Source organism: Miniopterus natalensis, chromosome 9 (assembly GCF_054644295.1).
Source record: "Miniopterus natalensis isolate mMinNat1 chromosome 9, mMinNat1.hap1, whole genome shotgun sequence".
NCBI lineage: Eukaryota > Metazoa > Chordata > Mammalia > Chiroptera > Miniopteridae > Miniopterus > Miniopterus natalensis.
In genome coordinates this window covers 78,497,268-78,515,952 of record NC_142089.1, presented here as the reverse complement: position 1 = coordinate 78,515,952, position 18,685 = coordinate 78,497,268, and the positions used below count along the sequence as shown (strand labels likewise).

General features: G+C 43.3%; 1 protein-coding gene across 1 annotated transcript in view; it reads left to right on the top strand.

Moving 5' to 3' along the window:
* The window catches only part of LOC107528717 (immunoglobulin kappa light chain-like), a 35,028-nt gene extending 16,679 nt beyond the window's left edge, over positions 1–18,349 (top strand). Inside the window, exons 3-7 of the mRNA XM_087820032.1 lie at positions 932–1,228; positions 5,153–5,270; positions 5,475–5,769; positions 15,169–15,206; positions 18,027–18,349. Of these exons, the coding sequence (XP_087676158.1) occupies positions 1,214–1,228; positions 5,153–5,270; positions 5,475–5,769; positions 15,169–15,206; positions 18,027–18,349 (789 nt within the window). The 5' untranslated portion in view covers positions 932–1,213. The remainder of the gene's footprint in view (positions 1–931; positions 1,229–5,152; positions 5,271–5,474; positions 5,770–15,168; positions 15,207–18,026) is intronic.
* The last annotated feature ends 336 nt before the right edge of the window (positions 18,350–18,685 follow it).

Sequence of the window (18,685 nt, the reverse complement as noted above, 5' to 3'; positions counted from 1 at the left end):
TAAATGAGTAACTAAACATTGTTTCACAGTGACCTATGATCCTATTTGACCAAGTGTTTTTAAAATTTTTTTATATGTTTGACAAACTTCCCCAAATCCAAAATTAAAAAGTTTTTAAAACTAAAATTTAAGACTGAAACATTTTAAAGGACATTTCTCTTTGCATAAAAGGGGGGAATTAAGCTAATTAGACCTATTTGATATACTAAAATTATAAAAGAAGCATTGTCAAGTGAGTAATAGTTTTCTTGTATTTATATGCACATATTGTTATTAAAATAAATATTCTAAAAATTATATAAAATCTCTAAAGATCTAAAATGTCTTGGTGTAATGTTTTTATTTGCAATTCTAGTTATTTTCTTAAAATGTCATATGAAAATTTTTTGTCAATTACATTATCTTTAACTATGGGCATTTTAAAATCTTTATAATTTACAGAATTATTGTCTTACACTGATGCTTTTGCAAATATGTTTTATCTTTAAAAAGATTTATAGAGAGGACTCTGACACCTTAAAATGTGGTTTTCTGATAAACTTTAAGGTCATAACATTGAAATGGGCAAAAATTTGCAGAAGTTATAGCTTCATAAGACTGCTAACAAAAGATCAAAATGTTTTAAATTAATTATGTGGGACTAAATGAACAGATGAGGATAATTGTAATTTTTATGACTTTTTATTTTAGACATAGCTAATTTTTAATATTTTGTTTTCCAAATATAAGGAAACTTGTTCCTCTTAGAGTACCTATGACTTAGAACAATTTTGTAAATTACAGTATACCTTTGTAAGCAAAATTGAAACATACATCTTTTTCTCCCTACCTGGTCCCTTCAGAATTTGCAAACTCTCAGTAAGTATTTTTATTTTTACGCCAATAAAGTTATTTGCATGAGTTGAATAAGAATCTGTTCTCCTTATAACAGGACATAATTGGAAATATTGGTTATATTACCAAGATTCTGACTGAACTGTCATGTTTGAGAGCGACATGCAGAGACTCAGAGATGAGCAGACAATTCAGAAGAATCAATACCGACTTACAGAAGCCTCTTGGGAAAATCGGACTGGTGCCTGCTTACAGATGTGGCCCTCAGGCTCTCCAGCGTGCTGATCGAGCATGACTGATATGACCAGCCTTGAGACTTCCCCTCCAAGGACAGGAGGGACTGGGAGCAGGCTTTGGGCTACTCTGGCATCGCAATGGGATGATAAAACTAAAGGTTAGTCTTTGAAGCTTCCTATACTGAAAGACCTTAATAAAAGGGGGAGATAGTAACAGAAAATCAAACGCCTTAAGCATTATTAAGAGAATCACTAAAAACTGAGTCACAGGACATTGAGGAGGCAGGGCCTGTGTACATCTCATGCCTCCTTTCTCAGAACTGTGGGCAAGCTGCTAAACCGTTGGGGAACCGAGCTCAAGGCCAAGCAGCAAATATCCTGGGTAGATGCCTGCTACGTATCGAAATGCACACGGGCCGGCTCTCTGCTAGCACTAGCCCTAGGAACCAGGCACGTGGAAATGCGTGTAACTTCAGCTGTGCCCGCGCCAGTCACGAATCTTGAAAAGCAACCCTTGTGACCTCGTAGGATTATCTTTGTCCTTGGCCTTGGTAAACCCCAACTTCTTTCTTTCCTTAGAACATGTTTGAGATTGCTGCCTAAGCCTGCACCTCCTGGACCGCATTTCTGACTTCAAATAAGTGCTTTTATTTTTTATTACTGCCTAGACTTTTTTTTTTGGAAGGGGGAGATTAACACCCCACAGAAAAAAAAAGAGGCAGTTCCCATGATTAAAACCCTTGCCATGTCCTTCCCCCCAAAGAAGGTGTTCCAGTCTTTTCTTTTGTTAGGAGCTCCCTCACCTCTCCCTTCTTCCTGTAAAACCCCTCCATTCCTTTCAGCCCCCTGAGTGCCCTTCTTGTTGCTGGAGAGGATGCTGCTCCACTGATAGATCACTTAATAAAGCCAATTAGGTCTTCAAATTTACTTGGCTGAATTTTTATTTTTAACAGATGTGACTTATAGCATATTATTATGCATTATTTACAAATAGAAGATTAATTTCTTCTGATTGAGGATTAGGGTGAAGCCTCTAAATTGCACAGGATTTTGGAAAATGGCAAGTTCTTTTGCACTTGCATCAAGTTCTGACAGTTAATATATTATGGCAAATTTGTGGGAGAATGGTATCATGCTTCTTGCTTTAACTTTTGACAGCGTGGCAAATGTGAATACAGCTAGACAAATGCCCAGCTCCCAGTCATTCCCTTAAAGAGGTCAGTTTTCCTATTTTAAAAGCTGGTGCCCGCCCAGCCGGGTGTGGCTGTGCGGTTGAGCGTCGACCTAGGATCCAGGCGATCGGGGTTCGATTCCTGGTCAGGGCACATGCCTGGGTTGCGGGCTGCAGCTGATCAATGACTCTCTCATCATTGATGTTTCTATCTCTCTTTCTCCCTCTCCTTTCCTCTCTCTGAAATCAATAAAGATATATTAAAAAAAAAAAAAAAAAGCTGGTGCCTGAGGCTCAGCCCTTCATTTACATTACTGATGCAACCATAGACAATACTTGAATGAGTGAGTATGGCTGAATATCAATAAAATTTTATTTATAGACACTGAAATTTTAATTTCATATGATTTCCTTGTGGCACACAATATTAATTTGCTTTTGATTTTTTTCAACCATTTAAATGAATAAGCTCGTCTTAATTTGCAAGTCACACAGAAGCGATGGGCCTGATGAGGCCCACGAGCCGTAGCCTGACAGTGTTCATCTCTAACGTTGCCTTTCTAGACAGACTGGTGCAGTCTATGCTCTAAGCCGTGGGGTAGGCAGGAATTATGACTCTGTCTTACAAAGAAGGACACGGAGATGCCAAAGAGCAAAATATTGGTACTGGTGTCGTATCTGATAGGCTGTACTCAACTAGAACTCAGGTGCCTTTCTAAATGCTGTTTTCTGCTTCTGCGATAACACCAGGAAGAGCCTCCTTCTGTGTTAAAGAGAGAGCTTAGAGTACAGATGCCCAAAGGACTTCCTCCTGTCCCGTTCCCCTTACTCAGATCCAGACTTCAGTTGAATAAGCCTTTGGGGAGAATGGTAAATATATTCTGTTACAAGCGGAAGACTCAGGGTTGTGAGGATGGTGTCTGCCCTCTTCAGCAGAGTAACCAAGAGAAAAACTGTCTGTATGAATGAGCCATATGGAAGCCCAGGCCCCACGCAAAGCCCCACTCCTTGGAACGGGGCTTAGCAGGCAAACAGGTACCTACTTTTCAGCTCAACTAATTTAGGTGGCACATTTTTGCAGTACTCAAACTGCATAACAAAGTACCCCTGAGTTCCCAGGCTTTGTTTCTTTCTATTTTTAATATTATTTATTTTTCTTGATTTCAGGGAGAGAAAGGGAGAGAGAGAGAGAGAGAGAGAGAGAGAGAGAGAGAAACATCAATGATGAGAGTCATTGATTGGCTGCCTCCTGCATGCCCCCTGCCTTCTAAGAAGATAATGATAATCCCCAGGTTCAGAGAAAAGCATTTTCAATCGAATTGATAGGTGTGCCCATGGATCACAAAGCTGTAAGGAGGCATTGGCTAGAAATGAATGGCAAATATTTATTCAAGGGCTTTAGGGGTTTGTAAACCAAAAACACGACTAGACAATACCAAGTGTTATGAAGAAAAAAGAAAAGCTAACAGTTCTCATAGTAAAAACTCCATTTGGGGGTTGGGAGGTGGGGATGACCCCTGCATTCCTAGCCCCAGACTGGCTCAGGATGGGAAGCTTCCGGATCCAGTGGTCGGGATACTGGATGCCAGGTGGTTTCAATAATGAACACTCTTTCTTAAACATGGCAGGTGGCCGTCTATGAGATATATATATATACACCTCCGGCACATGAACATTCTTAAGTTTTTCAGACATTTATCTATAAAATTCAGGTACATTCAGGCACTGGCACACAATGGAAATTTCACAAGTTTAAGTTCCCAGGCTCCTTAAAGCAAGAATAGAATCATTTCCTTGTGCCACAACCTACTTGATTTTAATAATTTAGCAGCTTGACCATAGTGACTCCATTTTATTTCTTCACCCTTTTCCTCAGATGATATAAAGATATATGGTAATTTTTTACATAAATTATTAATTTTCAATTAACAAATATTTTAGTATACTAGGAATAGAGTCAGAGTCTAGGGTGACCCTATAACTTTTCACCCAACTGGGTCATTTGTGAGAATAAAAGAAGTGTTGCCATTAATGACAACATGGGAACTGTATCAGGCAAAATAATACCTGGTAACTCTCAAATGTGACAATAGAATGAAAGTTAAAGAGAGAAATGAGAAAAAGTTATTACATATAGAAAATGAGGAAAAAAAAACATTTAAAATAATAAGTTTCCAAAATAAAGAATAATACAGGCTGTGAAAATATACTCCAATTGCTGTGAGCCTTCTCTGTGTGGGCATGGTGCCCACAGGCATGGCATACATTCCCTCCTTCCCCTCTCCCCACCCCATGGCTCATAACATCAAGATGAAACGGGTATAGCCCTGGCCGAGTAGTTCAGTGGTTAGAGTGCCAGCCTATGGACCTAAGGGCTGTGGGTTTCATTCTCGGTCAAGGGCATGTACCTGGGTTGCAGATTCCATCCCGGCCAGGGTCAGGGCAAGTGCGGGAGGCAACCAATCCATGCGTCTCTCTCACATCGACGTTCCCCTCTCTCCCCTTCCTCCCTCCCTTCCACTCTTTCTAAAAATCAATGGGAAAGTCCTCAGCTGAGGATTAACAGAACAAAGAAGAATTTACACTATCTCTAGAGCATGGTGCGTCAGAATCCACAGGGATAATTATATGCTCATATTAAATTTTAAGTCATCTAACTTTTTTCTTTTTCTTGAAAGGAAACCCCCCTACTCTAATTACAAGCTCTTAGATCTTGAGGACCACAAACTATAGAGATGGTTTTATCTTACAAACGCTGGGGAAAGCTCCTTGGGACTCAGTCGGAGGCCCACAACTGATGTGAAGCCTGGAGGAGCAGCGCCCACGAGGCTGCTGCCAGCTGCAGGCCAGGCCTGCTCTCCTGCCCCCTCTGCTTTGCATATTTTCCCCAGACTCTGTTTCTGCTCTTCAGAATCCTCATAAAAAGGGCTGCTCAGTGATTCTGTGCATGAAGGAAGAGTCTCAGGCACAGCCCGGATTGAACATGGGTGTACCGAGTCAACTCTTCTGTCTGCTGTTCCTGCTCCCAGGTGAGGAGGGGATGCAGGGAGCACCCTGTGATGATGAAAGGTCCCTCTTCCTGAGGTCTGCCCAGCGTCTCTGGATCTCTGGCCCACGATCCCCCCTCAGAGACCCACGTGCTCTCAGGCCAGGGAACCAGGGCAGATCCTCTCCTGGGAGGAAGATGGAGCAGGATTGGTTACCGCTGTGACTCTGTTCTGCTTCCCTTTCAGCTGCCAGCAGGAGCACTGTGTTGAGCCAGTCCCCGGCCTTCCTGTCCGTGTCTCTAAGAGAGAGCGTCTCCATGGTTTGCAGAGCTGATCAGAGCATTAGTGACTACCTGACCTGGTACCAGCAGAAACCAGGCCAGGCTCCTAAGCCTCTCATCTACGACGCTGATAACCGATATACCGGTGTCCCAGAAAAGTTCATTGGGATTCAGTATGGGACAGAATTCATTCTCAAAATCAGCGAGGTGGAGGCCGATGATGTCGCCACTTACTACTGTCAGCAGGATTATACAGTTCCTCTCACAGTGTTACAGCCCTGAACACAAACCCGCCTCCCAGGCTGGCCCTGTGGTGACGGCAGGTGGTCCAGCAGCCGCAGCCTCCCTGCAGTCTGTTCGTCTGGGAGGGCCTGTTGTGGGCGAAGGGTCCACAGGGCTCATGGGGAAGGGCCTGCAAGAGACTTTAGGACTTCAGTGGCTTCCTTTCTTGATGACACAGAATCCCCAAATCTTGTGGTTCAAGATTGCAAAGCAATTGGCTCAAGCATGGTCTGTGCATCTCTGAGAAGCACTCTGAAAAGTGTTTATAGCAACAGAGAACTAGGGAACGAAGAAGCTCATACTCAAGGAGCTCTGCCACCACTGCTCCCACCACCAACACCACTAATACAGATAACAGCAGTAGCAGTCATTGCCCTGCCAGTTCACATTTACTGAGTCTTGAAGACTCACCATGTGTTGAATATTCTAAGGGCTTATTTATTTATTGTAATTAACCTCACGATAATCCTCTACATATGGGAAATTAGGTCATCAGAGCTTAGGTTACTCAAAGTACCAGTAGTTGTAAAGAAGGAAAATGGAAAAAAGTACCTGTTATTCTGACTCCATAATTCCTCCTCATTAATTAACTCATTTATTTAAAAAATGTAGATACTACTGAGCACAGTAAAGTGCACCTAGTGTATATAAAATTAATTTCAAGTGTTCACCGGATGAGCATTCACATGCGCATGCCCTCCCACTAACCACCCCAGGCTTAACGTGCCTGGCACATCCTTGCCAGTCTTACAGCACTTACTCAGTCGGCTTTATGAGGTGCTCACCTGCCATGTCATCTGAGAATATGAGAAGGACTTTCTGACTGACAAACACAGGGCCATGCTCTGTCCTCAGCAAGTGCACTCCTTTGTGGACCAAGCTTCTTTTCATATCTCCTCCCCGAAGATGGGGCTTACTTTTCAACGGTCCTTTAAATGAGTCCTGCTCTTTAACAAACATCCCTTCGGTGAGAGACACAAGGTTGTTATTGCCGGCTCCACTGCGCTAGGTGTTCGCTCTCATGATCCCCAGGAAGAAATGGGCAGGAAACAAGAAACGGTTGTAAAGGTGTGAGAATATGATCCACTCTCATGAGGATAGACTCTCATGAACTTTGAAAGAAGCTCAAATATTGTTCAAGCCCAAATTTTCTTCTTTAGTTCCAAATGGAAATGAATAATTAGAAATAAAGTATTTGAATTTGTTGTATAAACTTGTATTGCTCTTCTATTTCCTTGTAGCTTTTGGGGTGCACATTGTCCTGACCCAGAGTCCATTCTCCTGGTCTGTGTCCCCAGGAGACAAAGTCACAATCTCCTGTAGGACAAGTGAGAGTGTGACTAACAAAAATGGCATCCTGGAACACCTGCTAAGCCGTTCATATGTAAAGTGTCCAGTTGGCAGCCAGGTCCCAGTCTGCTTCTTAGGCAGCAGGTCTGAGAATGTGCCCTGATCCTAAGCACCCTGGAGACAGATGATGCTACAGTTACTACTGTCATCAGGAAAATAAATCCCTCCACAGTGTTACAACCCCAAGAAAACCCTCCCCAAGTGAGGGACCTGGGCTGCCCTAATTGCTCTCCCCGAACTCATCAGCTGCTGTGTGTATGTGGTGTTGGAAGGGGGCTTGCAAGAGGCATGTGTTAAGCTACATAAGCAAAGGGTTAAAAAGAGCAGAGAAGGAGAAAGGGGCTCAAGCTCTAGGTCATGAATCTCTTACCATATCTGGGTCCAGTAGTGCAGTGTAATGTTACGGATGAATTCAATTGCAAAGTTGGTGAAAAGGTGCTGCTCAGGAGGCCTGTAGAACCCTGGACAGAAGTATACATCACTATTACCAGAACTTTACATTAAACAGAACTCAGTTTTTCAGCCCTATGTATCTGCAGGAGAGGCAATATTGAGAAAGAACAAAGTTAGATGTATATCAAACTATACTACAAGGCCATAGTAATCAAAATAGCATGGTACTGGCACAAAAAAGACACAGAGATCAATGGAACAGAATAGAGAGCCCGGATATAAACCCACACTGATATGGTAAATTAATCTATGACAAAGGAGGCCAAGAACATACAATGGGGTAAAGACAGTCTCTTTAAACAATGATGTTGGGAAACCTGGACAGACACATGTAAAAAAATGAAGTTGGGTCACTTTCTTACACCATATCCAAGAATAAACTCAAAATGGACTGAGGACTTAAATGTAAGACCCAAAACCATAAAACTGGCAGAATCAAACATAGGTAGTAAACTCTTTGGCATCACTCTTAGTGATATTTTCTTGGGGTATGCCTCGTCAGGCAAGGAAAACAAATGGAAAATAAACAAATGAGACTACATCAAACTAAAAAGTTTTGCGCAGCAAAAGAAACCATCAACATAATGAAAAGGCAACCTGCTGAATGGGAGAAGGTATTTTCCAACAATAAATCCAATAAGGGGTCAGTATTCACAAAATATAAGGAACTCATACAACTTATTGTCAAAAAACAAATCCACAAACTATCCAATTTTTTTTAAAAAATAGGCTGAGGACTTGAAAGGACATACAGATGGCCAACAGACATGAGAAGATGCTCAACTTCACTAATCACCAGGAAAATGCAAATTAAAACCACAAGAAGATATTACTTCACACCTGTCAGAATGACTGTCATCAATGAATTAATGAACAAGTGTTGGTGAGGATGTCGGGAAAAGGGAAACCTCCCGCCCTGTTGGTGGGATTGTAAGCCACTATGGAAAAGAATGTGGAGTTTCCCCAAAAATAAAATTATCATATGACCTAGCAATCCCACTTCTAGGTATTTATCCAAAGAAATTCAAAACACTAATTCAAAAAGATATATGCACTCTTATGTCCATTGCAGCATTATTTACAACAGTCAAGATATGGAAGCCACCCAAGTGCCCATCAATAGACAAATGTATAAAGAAGTTCTGCATTCATACAATGAAATACTACTCAACAATGAACAAGAATGAAATCGTGCCTTCTGTGAGAACATGGATGGACCTGTAATGTATTATACTAGGTGAAAAAAGTCCAACAGAAAGACAAAGACCATGTGATTTCACTTTCTTATGGAATCTAAAAAACAAAACAGAAACACTCATAAACATAGAGAACAAACTGATGGTCACCAGATGGAAGGGGGTTAGGGGACAGGTGAAAAAGGTAAAAGGGATTAAGTACAAATTGCCAGCTATAAAAATCGTCAAGGGGATGTAAAGTAAAGCATAGGAAATACAGTCAACAATATTGTAAAAGTATGTATGGTATCATATATGTACTAGACTTAGTGGTGTGATCACTGCATAAGGTATATAAATGTCTGACCACTATATTATACACCTGATACTAATGTAATATTGTATGTCAACTGTAATTGAAAATTAAATTTAAAAAATTTTTTAAATATAAATCAAACAATTTCTCCAGCAAATCAAATGATCTTGAAAGGACACATATTATTGAAGAAAAAATTATTCATGACACTTGTTAAAAATAGCAAGGCAGACTTAATCTAGGACCTTCACCAAAGGTGGAGGGACCACTGCCATGGGGTTACGCAGTAGGGGAAAGAGGTTGGGCCCAACTTCAAATACAGGAGAAAATGGAGATTTATAACCAAGGAGCAGGGTGGAGGTCAATGGATGGATAAATAAGAAGTAACATCAGGGGTTGGAGGAGATTCTGGTAACCTGACTTAACAGGATTCTTGCTGAAGGCAGGCAGGGTGATAAGGCATCCCCTGAGGATGGTGGAATATAGCAGACCCAGTTAGGTAACCAGGATGACTTAGGCTGGGGAATTCTGGTTAAACTAACTTAGCAAGATTCTTGCTAAAATTGGACGATGCAGAGATGAACACAGACGCCCAAAAGTCAGGGCCTAGTAAAGGAGAGAGTTCAGAGGCACCTGAATAGCACTTGATCAAGGAGAGAATTTTTGTTAATAGTCACCTTATTTTCAATGTTTTAATAATTTAATATTCCTTATAGTTTTTGACTATTTGAACTTGGTCCTTCCATCTTATTTCGTAATTCTATTCATCATGCTTTCCTGATTTTTTATTTCTTTTTCCTGAATTCCTAGGTTGGTTTCATTTTATTTGTCTTTTTTTCCTTCTAGTGGCTTAGAGATTTCATCCGATTGCTACTGAATTGAGTGCCTGTGAACCTGATCCCTTTTTGCTTTCATCACTACTCACATGGGCTGCAGGGTGAGTCCAGGCTCAGGGGAGGGGCCCACGTGGTTCTGGGCTTTGCACTGCCCACCTTGCCCACTCCCAGGTCTGGTCCCTGATCACTCGGAGTCCAGATTCTCCATCAACTCAAATCTTTGTGGTTTTCCTTGAAAATAAAATAAAAATAAATTTTTGCTAATCAGATTCTTCAAGTTGTTTCCATTTTTGCTAACCATTCTTCAAGTGGTTTCCATCAATGAACAATTTCTCATTTTTATATTTCCTGTGTCATTGCGGAGGGAATTTTGAGAGAGTGGTAGACAGTCTTATCACAGTCAACTTCAAAGTCCAAATTATTCCTGCTCCCATCTGTTGGTTTCCTGTTTTGATTTATTTGCTTGTTTTCCTGTGGGCAGATCATCTTCCTCATCTCCCCTCTTAGGTGGGGAACTCCGGGCCTCACCCAGGGTTATCAGGACTGTGGGGCAGGCGAGGGGGGGGTGGTCTGTGCTTCTTCCTTCCCCTTAATGTGTGTGCAGATGGGAGTGGAGGGAACACCGGGGACCAGCCTGCTTTAACCCCATTTAGAATACAAATCAGCCAATTAAAGAAGGATCCAGGTTAAGATCATGGGAAAACACATCCATTCAACCACAATACTCCCTTGTTTAAAAACAAACATTTATTTATTTATTTATTTATTTATTTATTTTAATTCTCACCTGAGGATATTTTTTCCACTGCTTTTCAGAGAGAGTGAAAGGGAGAGAGAACTAGAGAGAGAAACATCGATGTGAGCAAGACATAGCAATCGGTTGCCTCCCACACATGCCCAGACTGGGGCCATGCATTTGGCTGGAATCGAACCTGGGACTCTCCAGTCCACAGGCTGACGCTCTAACTACTGAGCCAAACCGGCCAGGGCCAAAAAACTTCTAAATACAAACAATAAAGTGACCCAGGAAGCTAAAGAGAAAAGCTAGTGGGAATAGAAAGCAGAAAGAGATGGGAATCCTCCGAGATGGGGTGGAGGCATGCACAGCTAAGGCGTGAGTCAGTCATCGGCAGTTGGCAGGACCCATATAGAGCTCAGGCCTTTACCCAGGAGAGTAAGGGGAGAGGGAGGGGTGGTGAGCAAAGTGCTCAGCACTGAGCCCTGAGCCAGCAGGGAGCAGAGTCGTGTCCATGTGGGACCTGCAGACTGTGGCACTAGAAAGGGCAAAGGCGCAGAGAAGCAAGCCTGAATTTGTGGGTGTCACAAGTGCAGTCCGAGCTCGCCCAGTCACAGTAGTTGTCCATGGGTAGGGTGACGGAGGACACAGGGCTAGATGCCAAGTAGACGAGGTGGGCAGGGCTAGATGCCAAGTAGACTAGGGTAAGCTCGAGGGGCTTGTCACTGTGTAAAACCAGCCACAAACCACAACCCTCAATATGTAAATCTCCGGGCTGAGTCTCCCCAGGGTAATAAGCCTCCCGCAGTCCTGCAGTCAGTCTCCCCTCCACTCCCAGGAGTCAAAAATACCTGCAGTCTTCATACCCTCTGGAAACATTTTCCCGAATGGGCCAGCATCGAGGGGCCATGTGTATGGAACACATATTTGCAAAGTTGCAAAGGACTTTGTCTTTCCTCAGAGATGACACAGCTCCAAGCCGAGAAGGAAGCAGTCATTTCTCAAGTAACCTCCACTCTCTCCCTCCTGGCTAAAGGGGCCAGGGGACCACGACAGATGTCAATTCCTGGCACTCCAGCTGGAAGACCAGCAATTGATCAGGCTCCAAGTACCACTGAATGTGGGCTTAAGAATTGCCTCCTCACCCTGTGGGATATCACCTGATGTCAAGCACAGGTAACAGAGCATCCTGACCCTAAGGAGTCAAGGTGAAGTAAAGAGAATGGCCTGCCTTGGGCGCTGCCATGGCTGATCAGCTGGAAAGAATGCTGAGCCACAGACTTCAAAATGGACTAGCAGATACAAATATTCCAGAGCCAGGTAAGACAATGGTGATGCACTGAGGAAAGGCAGAGTGTCAATAAAACAGCCTGAGAGGTTCTTGGATTTAATGTACAAGAGTGATGGGAATAGAAAGTTGGGGGGAGCAATCCAACAAACTCCTCAGTGAAGCTGCTTGCCATCTGGCCCCCAGCAGAGTTAGATTCTGAACTGCTTATGGAGTGGAGGGGTGGGGGAGAGCAAGAGAGAAATCTTGTACATACATTCGAGCACACTCACCTACTCACTTCTAACCTCGGCACGGTCTAAGGAGTTTCCTGCTCCTTCCCCTGCCCCAGTGTTTTCTGCGGTCATGCAGGCTGCTTCTTCGGGGCACTTTACTCCCAGTGTCAGTTAAGCACACGAGCTCCAAGTTCAAATCCCAGTTCTGCTACTCAGTGTTATGAGCAGGTTACTTCGCCTCTCTGCACTCAAGTTTCTTCATCTACAAAATAGGGAATAATATTAACTTCTAGTCCCTAGATTTGGGGGGATAATTAAATGTGGCGATCCATGTCTGATGTCCAGCTACTATGACTCGTAATGCTCGTATTTCTGCAGAGAAGATACACTCTCTATCCTCAGTAGGCTCCATGGGGGCAGTGTCCCAGCCAATTCTTTTGCACAGTTAATTTCCACTTGCCAATTCCTCTCCTCTCTCCCTCCAACTTGATTCCTCTCTTTCCTCACCTTCTGATTTTGCTATTCAAGGCAACTGGCAAATCTCCCAGTGACAGAATCAAGGCCACCTATCCCCAGTCTTCAGAAATACAGTTATAATTTTTCTTGTAAAACTTACTCTTGCAGTGGTCAATATCAGTCCTTAGTCTTTTATAATTCATCAGCTCTGATCCATCGTGGACTTTCAGTTATTTTTTGTAGGTGGTTGTTGTTGGTGCTTTTTCATTAAGCCTGCAAATATCTGTTTAAGTGAAGATTCTGGACAGGGCCTTCCAAATACAAGACAAATAAAACACCAAACAGCTTACAATCCAGTAGGACAGAAAGAATCTGACAGCAAGTAAGAGCAATGAGGTGAGGTGTTCTGGGCACAGTGACCTGCCTCTGTACTTTGCAAATGTAGGTCACCTGTGAGATAATCTGAGAGGTCTCTCTTGAGTTGAGTCTTGGAAGACAATTAGTTGTTCATGAGCTAACACAGGTGGGCAGAGGTGTTTCCAAGCAGAGGGATTGTTTTGTAAAAGCTGGAGGCCGTAGAAGGACTGTAAGGAGTTTAGGATGGCGGGAGCAATGTTTGCTGATGTGAAAGAAGAGAGCAACAAGTGAGGCCAGACTCCAAAGGATGTCTTCAGTGCCTTTGATGGGGCTCCCATGGAATCACTAAGGTCTGCCGTGGTTCCCCGGCAGCTCCAGAGACAGCAGGCCCCCGGTTCAGCTCAGCGAGGCGTGGTGGGTGCCCTTCTGAGCGCCCTACCTGTCCCGTGACAATAGATGCACGACCAGGTAAAGTCCGCTTTTGTTCTCTCTTGACCCTTGTGTTTTTTCACATGTCATCTACAGCTTCATTCCAACCTACATTTCAAAGTAAGGAGCAGGCCTTTGTTTAATATACATTTAGTCTACCCTTTTGCAACAATATTGTGGCAAATGAGAGGTTCAAGTATGAAGACATTCTTTAATTATTATTAGCTGACAGAAGCTAACGGATTCCATAATTGCACTGAATAAGGTTTATCATTTGCAAAAGCTCCCAACCCCAGGAGAAGGTGCAAAGAAGTGCAATTTTAAAAATTTGTTTTCTTTGTGATTTACATTCAGCCTACTTTCCAAAAAAAAAAAAAAAAAGAATGGATATAACAGTAGTCCAGATGCAGTACCCTGTGAAATAAAGGGACCATCACCCCTACGCATAAACATATTGTCTTCTAGGGTTTTAGATGTCATCTAAGAAAACCACATTCTACACCTGCTCCCAGGGAGGGAGGCATCAGCAGCTGGCCAGGACCCTGTGAGCCTTGAGCGAGGATGGTTTCTGAACAGGACGCCGTGGAGAGCTGTGATTGTGCTCGGTGTCTGGCCAGGGACCAAGCTGGAAAGCAAACGTGAGCAAAACCTAAGTTTCCTTCTCAGTTGTCTGTGTCTGGTGACCCCTGCGTCTATGAAGCTGAATCTGAAGCCAGATAGACTCTGACACCCTCCAGAGCAAAGATCAAGTTCAAGTCTGTAAACAAACCTGAGAACTGATTTCGTGTTTTTTCTGAAAAGCACGGAGGGTGAGAACCTGTCCTAGTGATACTTTCAGGAATTTACTGTGGAGCAAACCGTGTGTTTTGGTTTTTTTTACCCTCACACGAGAATATTTTTTCCATTGCTTTTTCAGAGAGAGTTCAAGAGAAAGAGAGAGAGAGAGGGAGAGAGAGAAGGAGGGAGAGAGAAACATCAATGTGAGAGAGACACATCGATTGGCTGCCTCCGCCCATGCTCTGACCGGGGCCGAGCCTGCAACCGAGGCACATGCCCTTGGCCGGAATTGAACCCAGGGCCCTTCAGTTCGTGGGCCAACGCTCTAACCACTGAGCAAACCGGCCAGCACAAACCCTGACTCAGAGACTTACTCAGTGGTCAGAAGTGGAAGCTCAGTGTTTGTCTAGGAGGGGGCTTAAGAGGATCCTTTGTTTGTACACTTTCAGCCAGGGGACAGGCCGGAGATCAAACCTAAATATTTTTTTCAACTAATTTTTCTCTGTTTCTGTGTAATTAACTTGTATTTTGTTTCTTTGTGTGTGTTTTCATTCATTCGATGTCAAGGATAAAATAGTTCGTTCCCAGGGCAGGTACAGAGGAGAGAAGGTTGTTGCAGGAGAGGCTTGCTGATGACTGCTCTCTAAGATTTCCAAATCAAAATAACTTGATTGCGGGAAGAGGCTCTGTGGCTTCTTTCAGCCGGAGAGCACGCTGAGGTCAAACACACGTGCACCTTGCTAGTCCTTAGAGGGGGTGTAATTTGGGGATTTTCATGTTTGGGATTTGAGTTGAGATCAATTCTGAAAAGAATGGGATTCTTCTGAAAATCAGATAAGGGACTGGAAATCAGTTCCTCTCATGGAAAAGCAGAGCTGGTTGGTTGACATGGCATATAAATTGCGGGATTTTCTGGTTCTGTCAGTGTAATGGGATTAACAGCAAAAAGAGGTTTTTGTTGAAGGGATGATAACTATGCTAATACTGTGGATCACCTTTGGCCCAGGGACACGTCTAGAAATAAAACGTAAGTAATTTTTGTTTATTGCCTTCTGAAATTTGGTCTAAATGCCAGTATTGACTTTTAGAGACTTAAGTGTGAGTTTTGTGGAACTGAGTAAATGAGGGCATTTAGGTGTTTCTGGTGCTCCAAAAACAGATTTGCAGATAAAAAGATTAATTTAATCTAAATCAAATTACTCAGAGTGGGAATAAAAATCATGTAGATGAAAAGGAAATCCTTGCAATTTTAAAGAGCAAAAGTGAACTCATTTTTATTGAGCTTTGCTAAATATTGTATCAATTTTTGGTCTTTATTCATAACACAGAAATGTAGAGAGATGTATTTCTTAGTTGGTTTTCTCTCTTCTCTCTATTTGATAAGCTAACAATAAGAATCAATAGGGCACACTGGTAACCAGTGGGAAGTTAGGGAAGATGTCTGTCTGCCATGTACAAGATGCAGCTGAGAATCAGCAGCCACATCATCTTCAGTCTAAATGAGTGACAAACTCAACATTCAGAAAGTCTATGGAGATTCTGTATCTTCACAGATATCACCTTTTTAAAATCTAATTTATGGACTAAATTAAACTGGAAATGATCTTTTATCATAAGGATAGAATGATGGTTGTCCCCAAAAGCTCAGTTTCGAAGAGATACTTTTCAATGAAATCATTATATTTTTAAACGTCCATGGATTTGTAGAAAAATAGTAAATATTTTAATGAAAATGTTCTTTCATTTACCTCAATTATTACTTGGAATGTTTTTATACCGCAAAAGAGGCAGTGGCACAGCTAATGGGGCCTGTAGATCTCATGGCGGTCTTCTTTCGTGATTGAGTGACTTTCGTGGCCCAGCCACAGCGCTCAGTGGCAGTGAGCCTGGCCCTAAAGGCTGAAGCAAGTCTGCACGGGCCTCTTGAGCTCTGCCACGGCTGCTTCCCTGGCACAGTGATACGAGTAATGCCACTAACAAAAGAGAATAGAAACATGGTGGGCACTGAGCTAACAAAGGAAAAGCAGGGAGAAGCCTGATTTATTAGAGATTTTTAGAAATAATTCACATTCATTATTATATCCTCAATGAAAATTTTCATTAGGGGACTATAGAGAACTTAAAGCTATTTTTTTCAGTGATATGTAATTATTTTGATATCTGCTTATTAAAGAATACATTTGATCTATTATTTGGAATCAGAAAGTTCAGTCCCAAGAAAAGAAATATATGTAGCTTACTGGGTAAAATTCCCACCAGAAAAAATATAACTTAAAATAATATTTTAACTTAAGGCTGTCTTGCCTTTCAGAGATTGAACAGTTAACTTTTACTGAGTTCACATTAAGTAACATTAAGGTATAGTAACTGATTAAAAATAACGTAAATTTGTGACACGTTTTATTTTTCAAAAATTTAATAGCTTGGGTAAGATTGTACTTCCATTGTTAAAATATCTAAGCATATATAAATGTCACTAATAAAAAATATAAACATATTTTTTGATACCTTTATTCTGTGATAGAGAATTTTTATCTGAGTATTTTAATTCCATACCCTCTAAAGTAGTTCAGTAGTTTGTTGTGTTACTTCAGCTGATTTCAATAGTGATATTTAGGACACTATTCTTGGTCTGCAGCAACTTAACAGGACTATTTCAGGGCTGTTTTAAAACTTTTAAAACAAAACTATTTAAAACTATTTTAGTATTTTAAACTATTTTATGGCCTTTGAAAAATTATTTTACTGAATTTTAAATACCATTTAAAGCTAATATGATGTCTTACAAGAACTTCCATATCAAATATGCTAATTATTTAATATTTTAATGCAGGATGAAAAGTTAAATCTATCAAGGGTTCACCCAGATAGGAGTATCTTCACATCCTATTTCCCCTCCTTTCTTTCTAGAATTAACATTATTTTGCTTCCAAGGTTATTTTATAAATTCTCTTAAATACTAGTAATGAAGTTTAAAAGAGAAGAAAATATCAAAACAGAAAAAGCTCAGTATGTTGTATTGAACTGCTTGGCTAACATGGGGGTTAGCTTTGTAAAGAACCCGTTCACGTCTCTGACTCTCCCAGCGAAGCTTCCTTGATTTGCCCTCCCGCAGGGGGGCGTCCAGGAGGCCACCTGGCAGCTGCTCGCAGCCAGAGCGAAGCTACCCAGTTCCTCCTCGGCAGGTGGCCCAAGTGACAGTTGACCCTTTCTGGCCTGGCCAAACACTGACTGCACATATGGCGACAGGCTTCGGGCCAGGGCCCGGGCCTCCCTCTGGGACTTTCGTGAGGGGTGTGGAAGCCGCTGGCTGAGCACAGAGGGTGAAGGGCGGACCCCACCCAGGCGCACACATCTTGAGCCCACTCTGCAGGGCGGCCCTGGTCCCAGCACACCGAGGGGAGCCCCGGAGGGGAAAGTCTGCCCTCAGTGTGCATCCTGGGAGGGCACAGAGGAAATGACCGGCGGGGGGGCCAAAACCCGGCCTCAGTTCTCAGTTCCAAGGGGTCAGGTGACGTGGCCTTGCTTCTGGCCTGAAGCCCCGAGTTACTGCAGGAGGCCGGGGGCACAGCTGAATGAAAGAGACGTGAGGTCAGAAAAGCGCACAAAAGTGTTTTTAAAATGGCTGCAGGGCTCACATGCGACTTCGTAAGGGCAGGACTCAGGGCCGTGGAGGTTGAGGTGCGCCCCCTGGCCTCGTCGCTGCCGTCTGTCCCTCACCCTGCTGTCCGCCATGCCACGTCTGCCTGTCCAGCCGCCCCTCTGGGCTCTGGGGTCGCCCAGCAACCATGCGGCCGCGTGGGGACCCTCCTTGCTGCTGGAACAGCGCTCTGTGCTTCCTTCCTAGGCGCCGTGGCTAAGCCGTCCGTCTCCATCTTCCCCCCGTCGGCGCAGCAGCTAAGCGGCGGAAACGCCTCGGTCGTGTGCTTGCTGAGCCGCTTCTACCCCAGGGAAGTCAGCGTCAGGTGGAAAGTAGACGGTGTCGTCCAAACCCAGGGCATCCAGAGCAGCGCCTCGGAGCAGGACCACAGGGACAGAACCTACAGCCTCAGCAGCACCTTGACGCTGCCGGCCTCCGAGTACAGAAGCCATGCCGTCTACGCCTGCGAGGTCTCCCACCAGGGCCTGGGGGCGGCCTTTGTCAAGAGCTTCAACAGGGAGGAGTGTTAGAGAGCGAGGCCTGCGGGCCCAGCCCTCCCTCGCCCCTCCTGGGCCCTTTCTCCCCCTGCGGCGGTGCCCTAGCCCCTCTTCCCCCTCCCCGCTCCCCCTCTTGGGCTTTAATCATGCTGTGGGGGGGGAAATGAATAAAGTAAATCTGCACTAGTGATTTCTCTCCTCTTCCTAATTTAACGATTGGTATACATTGTTTTTCCAATTACCCAGTTTATCTTCCAAGGAACTAAATATTGAGTTGCTAAAAACTACACCAGCATTTGCAAAGCTCACCATCTACCCCGACCCTACTGTTCTCTACGAGACTCTCCTCCTCGAAACCCAAAGCCCGTC